Below are 6,000 nucleotides of genomic sequence, written 5' to 3'. Positions count from 1 at the left end.
CGCCAAAGTCGCCAAAGTCTCCAAAACCCTTTGTTTGGCCTAACCTACAAGCCGATTGATCTTCAACGCAGCGAGCGCCCTAAGGGCCCTGGTGCCCCAATGCCCAGGGTTCCAATGCCCAAGGCCCAATCGATGCCCTGTGGCTCCTTCTTTCTTGTCTGCCGTCTCGCGTGGCCCAGCAGTCGTCTCCCGTAATGCTTACGGGATCCGGGCTGGAGGGAGGCCATCTATGCATTCATTCGCATTCCGCATTCCGCATTCCGCATTCCGCATTCCGCATCCCCCCCCCATATGCATTCATACAACAGAGTGCTACTCCGTCCTGCTTGTGCCTCTTGCAGCTGCTGCAGCTGCATAAGGTAGTGTCTGCAGCTGCTACCGGTACGCCCAGCTGTCTGCCACCCCCCACCCTCTCCGTCCCACTTGCATGCCATGCCTGGCAACTGCCCACCCCCTCATGGCCCCAACCAGTTTGCCAGTCTGGTGCTAGCCAAAGCCGTTCCCATCGCGGTCGCTATGCCAAGGCACAAGCAGCCTGTGCGCAACACCCCAAAGCCCACTCCTCAAGCCCCCCCGGAGCACGGAGCACGGAGCGCTGGAGCCTTCATGTTGCTAGCGTCAACTGCTTGCTGTTGCACGGTCAAGTGAAAAACCATCCTCCTCCCCACCACTTTCTGCATCGCTACTTTTCGCCCCCCGAGTCCTGCTTCGCCATTGCTCTTCTGCAAAAGCTTCTTTCTTCACCATCCTTCGCCCCTCGAGGCCCACGGCCCTGTGTTTTATACGCAGCATCGAGTTGGTTGCTTGAAAAGGGTGTTGAAGAATAAAAAAAAAAAACCCAAAAAAAATCAGTCGTGGACTGGTTATTCCGGGACGCAAACGGCCCCTCGACCACGACCGCGACGCCGCCCACGACGACGACGACGACGCAGTCCTGCACAATCATCATCGGGGCCGCTGTCCTTTCGACGCCCGACCAGAACCCCCCCTTGGCTTTCTCTGCCAGAAATTATTCGAAAGAGACTTCTTTTTTTTTTTAATGCATCTCCTGTGCTATTGCATAAAATAGCCTTTGATTGTACAGCCCTTTTTTTTTTCCGGCACTTGTCTTGCTGTGGCTTTGGGTTCGCCGTTTTGTTCGCTCGGTCTTGCCGCCTGTGCTAGTTCTTGCCCTGCCTTGCTGCGCTTCAACAACCTCTGCTCTGTTGCTGGAATATTGCCAGAGCACATTGTTTTTTGCCGCCACGTCGACCTATGAATAATCTCCCCGTTGCGCAATTCGGGTAAGCAGATGCTTTTCTCCCCCCGTCTTTATCATTCGCCCCGGCTATCCAGTCAGACGGCATGGTAATTCGGTCACTCGCTCTGCCCAGTCGCTGTTGATGCCTGCCTACGGATTCTTTTGAGCTGACTTGCAATGCCAGAGCATCTTTATACCGTCTTTGCTTGTCGAAAGTTTCCTCCCCTCTATTGTCCTTTCAACGTTGCATTTCTTTTTTGCGCCACATGTAGTAAAGATATATAATTTGGGACGATTTCCTCCCCAGCACCAACACGTCTATTTCGCCCCCCTCCTCGATCATAGCGGACTTTTTTTCCTCTTCTTTTTTTTGATTCCACGTTCGGCACCCCCTAATACATAAATCGCTTCAGGCTTTACCCGCGTCGGGCATGCCTTACACTCCGCCCTCACACCGATCACCTGCCTCGACGGCTTCCAACTCACCCGATGTGAGCCGTCGCTCCTCGTTCCAGTCCGCTCCTAGACCGTCTCTCCCTCGCTCCTCATCATACCTTAACAAGCACCGCAGGACTCCATCAGTCAATGCTGTTGGCGATAAATCAGAGACTTTGACGGCTCCCGACTTTGGGGAGGCTAGGCGTGCCATGCTGGATTTCGGAGGCAGCGTCCGGCAGTCGCCGCCTCCTGGGGTGGATGAGCGTGCTCTGATCCCCAATGGAGCAGTCATCTCACCTCCGGAATCTGCTACGTCGGGAAGCGACGAGGACGAACCCCCAGAGATGAAGAGTCGGCAAACAGAAGTTCTCAAGAATCTAAGAGAGGCGGTCAGCCAAATATCAAAGTCAACAACGACGCCGCCTCCGCAGAATGCGCAACCAAAGGTGACTATCCCCCCGTCATTTCACATGAGCCTTAGCACAAGCGCTTTGAGCAACATGTCGAGGGCCGGCCGCAAGAATGGGCACGTCCGCTCATCTACGGAGCCCCACGTGCCGTCGCTGCACAAGTCCAACAGCTCCTCGACGAATTCCGAGGAGGAGACGGACGAGGACTCCAAGTGCAAGCCACAAATGGTTCGCAAGAAATCGGGCGAACTGGTTCGTCCTGCTCTTCGAGGCCACCGTCGCCCCTCTAGCGTGCCTGGCACACCCGTCTTCTCAAAAGCCGTACACTTCGACTCTCATCTAGAACATGTTCGTCACTTCTTGCAAGTAGACCGACCCCTTGCTGTCAGCGCGGGATCCTCCCCCGTTGACAACTACGAGAGTGATTCGGAGTATCCATTTCCCGGCAGAGGCCGCAGTGGCAAGGGCCCTCCCTTCGAGTGGGAGCTTGCCACGCCAAACTTTCCGCACGACTCGCTTGTGCGCAGCTCAATGCCGGCGCGGCTCGAAAGAGTTTGGCTTTCCAACGACCAGAAGGCTCTCCTGGGCTCGGTGGCCGTGGTCAACCTGGCGTTCCACAAACTGGTTGTTTGCCGGTTCACGTTTGACTACTGGAAAACCGTGTCCGAGGTTAATGCTGAATACGGTCATGAGATCCGCCCGCGTGAGAGCCCGTTTGGCCATGACCGGTTCACCTTTAACATCAAGTTGTCCGACTTGGCGGATCTCGAGTCCAAGACTCTCTTCTTCTGTGTGCGCTATCTGGTCAACGGCCAAGAGCACTGGGACAACAACGACGCGACCAACTTCCAGGTTGGTTTTAAGAAGAAGTACCTGCCGCAAAACGGAAAGAACAACTTCCAGGGAAGCGCATCGAAACCCGTCGGCGGCCTGCCACGCAGCAGCCGCAGGCAGAACAGCGGCGATCAACCCGCCGGGCCGGCGGCCGGCTCTGCTTCGGCCGATGCCTTTGGCAAGGAGGCCAGCCTGTTCAACTTTGGCCAACCCATCCATGAATACTTGGGCGAGCCCGAGTCTGGCGGCGGCCTACGCTTCAAGTCCAAGTCGTCCTCCAACCTGGCAACCGACAACCTGGCCAAGGAGCTGTCGTTGCCGAGCGGGGTGGCGTTTTCCAACCGCTACGACTTTTCGGCCTCTCTGGATGCTGCCGTCAAGGCGGCCAAGGACGCACCGCCCAAGCAGTCGAAGCAAAAGGAGAAGGACACTCTGTACATGCGGAGGAACATCCGCGGCTCCGATTCATTTGGGCCCGCGCCGTTTGCCGCAGGTCCATCATCGTCCAAGGAGGCGCAGCCGCCTGCGACAAGCAGCCTGCCTAGCACCTCTTACGAGGAACTCGTCAACAAGTATTGCTTCGTACGTGCCCCTGACCTTGACGTCAATGCAGCGGAACCCCCTCTTTCAACTAGCCTCCTTGGCATGCCTGCATCTCTGGATTTGATGAAGAAGAAAGAATGTCGCCTCTAGTTTTTTTTTCTTCTTTTGTACTAACTGGTATTGTTATGGTATTTTTTTTTTTTTTTAGTTTGGATCTGCTACGAAGCCGTCGAGCCCTACCGTAAAGGACGGGCCGATGAAGGTGGCGACACCGGAGGGGCGGAAATTGCAGCTCCCTCCACACGGGGTGAGCGATTGCTGCAAGGCGAAGCTGCCCACGTCGGCCGAGAGTCAAGGCCCTCGTCGTCACGCGGGTGCGGCTTCGCATCATAGCCTCCCCAATGGGCAAACGAAGCCATATTTGGCGGCATTCAGCCCCTCCTCAGCAGCCTCGAGCTACGCGACATCGCCCGGCGCGTGGTCGGACTCCATGTCGGTGGGTGCGACTCCGGCCATGGGTGGAGCAACACCACCTACGTTTGCTTCGGTCTCGGGGACGCCTGCGAGCGACGTCATGTCGGAGCGCTTTCCCTGGACCACGGATGTGCACACGGCAACGGCCATTCAGGGGTGAGTGGCAAGACGGGCCACGAGGGACTGCTAGCTAGGGCTGTATATTCTTGTTTATAGGGTGACGGAGCGCATGGGCACGGGTAGAAGGAGCGGTTCGAGCGTCGTAGAGCATGGTATCCGGTGATTCGGCTAGATTGAGTTTTTTTTCTTTTTTCTCCTCCTTTTTTTCCTCGTCGTTTGCGGCTTTCTGTTTTCATGGTTGAAATTGGATACTTTTGGCGTTGAAGCACGGAGACGGACATGAGGACATGGGTAAGGGGTTCAACGGCATTCGCATCGCGAGCCTCGGGTCAGGTTTACTGGTTTTTCATGGTGTTTGCTACTTTTCGCGGTTGATTCTCACGGCCTTGGACTTGATGATGACAACGCGCTGGTCTGGCAAAGAAAAAAAAAGTTTTTTTGTTTTGTGCTTTTTTTGCCCTCCAGGTGTAGCCGCGAAATGAGGGTGGTTGGAGCAAGACGAGAGAGAGAGCCTTGTAGTTGTCCTGTTGCGTCGCGAAACCGAGCATTGTCTGGTTGCGCAGGTAGACAGACGGATGTTTTGACTTTGCACCGGACGGACAGGACAGGACAGGCATGTTTCGTTTCATGCTCGTGGGTTTCCGTTGGCTTCCGGCACAGCAGGGCCTGGCTGGGCCTGTTGGTTGGCGCACGGCGCACGGAGCGACCGACCGCCTGCTTGTCTTGCCGTGTGCCGAACGGGGCGCGACGGCCGGACGACGCGCAGCCGTCTCTCGCAAGCAAGCAGTGTAAAAATAGTGTGATGACGACGTGCCTGCGCACAGGAGCTGCATGCGGGAGCAGGAAAAGGACATGCGCGTGCGCTTCTTTGGCCGGGCGGCCGGGCAGCCCGCTCTACCCGGCGCCGAGCAGATTTTCAAACTCTTGGTCAACAATGATGCAGTCGACCTCGGCGTGCTCGAAGATGTAGGCAACGTCGTAGTGCTCCTTGAGTCTGTAATTTGCGGGAACAATGACACCGCCCGCGGCAACAACACCGTATATCGACTCGAGGAAGGCAGGGGGTGTTTGGGGCAAGGATGCCGACACCCGGCGGTGGGCGGTGTGTGCTCGCCCGAAGAGGTCGGTGCTGCGGCAGGGCCGGCCGGGCCACGTGACCAGGGCGATGGCCGTGCGGCCTGCCTGCCTGACCGGGCCAAGTATCGCAGGGCGTAGAGCCAGTTAAAGCCGCACATTGTGTGGCGTCACACACGTTTGGTGCAGCAAGGTATAAGCCGAGGGAACCTAGGTGCTAGGTACCGAAGCTACGTGTGATGTGGATGGTGTCGCAGCATGACGCCCAGTCAAGTCACACATGATGTCACGTTGGCGCAGCAGATGGTGGTCGTGTACAAGCTGCGTATGTACCTAGGTAGGCAGGGTCGTGGGACACCGCCCCTCCGCTGAGCCTGTTGTGCGGAGCAGGGATGGGCGTGGTTGGTCTCGGTGTTTGCGGGAGGTTTTTGCTTTTTGATGGGGGGGGGGGGGGGGGGGGGCTGCGTGGACGGGTATGGGATTGGGGTGTCTCGTCAACGGTTGCTTCTTTAACGGTGGTGGCTGGTGTCTCTGACTGCTTCTTTAACGGTGGTGGCTGGTGTCTCTGACTGCTTCTTTTACTGTGTGGTGGCTGATGTCTCTAAGTACTTCTTTATTGCTTGGTGGCTGGTGTCTCTAACTGCTTCTTGTACTATTTGGTGGCCTGCGTAGACATAAAGATGATGGCATCTTAGCGACTCTTTAGCTCAACTATATCTTAACTATATAGTGGCCTGCCTAGGTATAATACCATCTTAGTATTTCTTTACCTCTATTTCTTTAAACTATACCAAGGCCTGCCTAGATATAACGCCCTCTTCGTATTTCTTTAACTTTTGCTCTTTTATAGTTTAGTAGCTAGTGTCT

The 6,000-nt window shown here is 56.0% G+C and overlaps 1 protein-coding gene across 1 annotated transcript; it reads left to right on the top strand.

The window, feature by feature from the left end:
* Positions 1-1,671: 1,671 nt before the first annotated feature.
* On the top strand, positions 1,672-4,099 carry UV8b_03361 (uncharacterized protein; the record flags this gene model as incomplete). Its single annotated transcript, XM_043140859.1, has 2 exons — positions 1,672-3,504; positions 3,674-4,099. 2 exons carry the CDS (start codon positions 1,672-1,674, stop codon positions 4,097-4,099), a joined length of 2,259 nt encoding a protein of 752 aa, XP_042996793.1.
* Positions 4,100-6,000: the final 1,901 nt, after the last annotated feature.

Source organism: Ustilaginoidea virens, chromosome 3 (assembly GCF_000687475.1).
Source record: "Ustilaginoidea virens chromosome 3, complete sequence".
Taxonomy (NCBI): Eukaryota; Fungi; Ascomycota; class Sordariomycetes; order Hypocreales; family Clavicipitaceae; genus Ustilaginoidea; species Ustilaginoidea virens.
The sequence above is the reverse complement of the archived record's forward strand: the minus strand, read 5'-3'. Positions and strand labels throughout refer to the sequence as shown.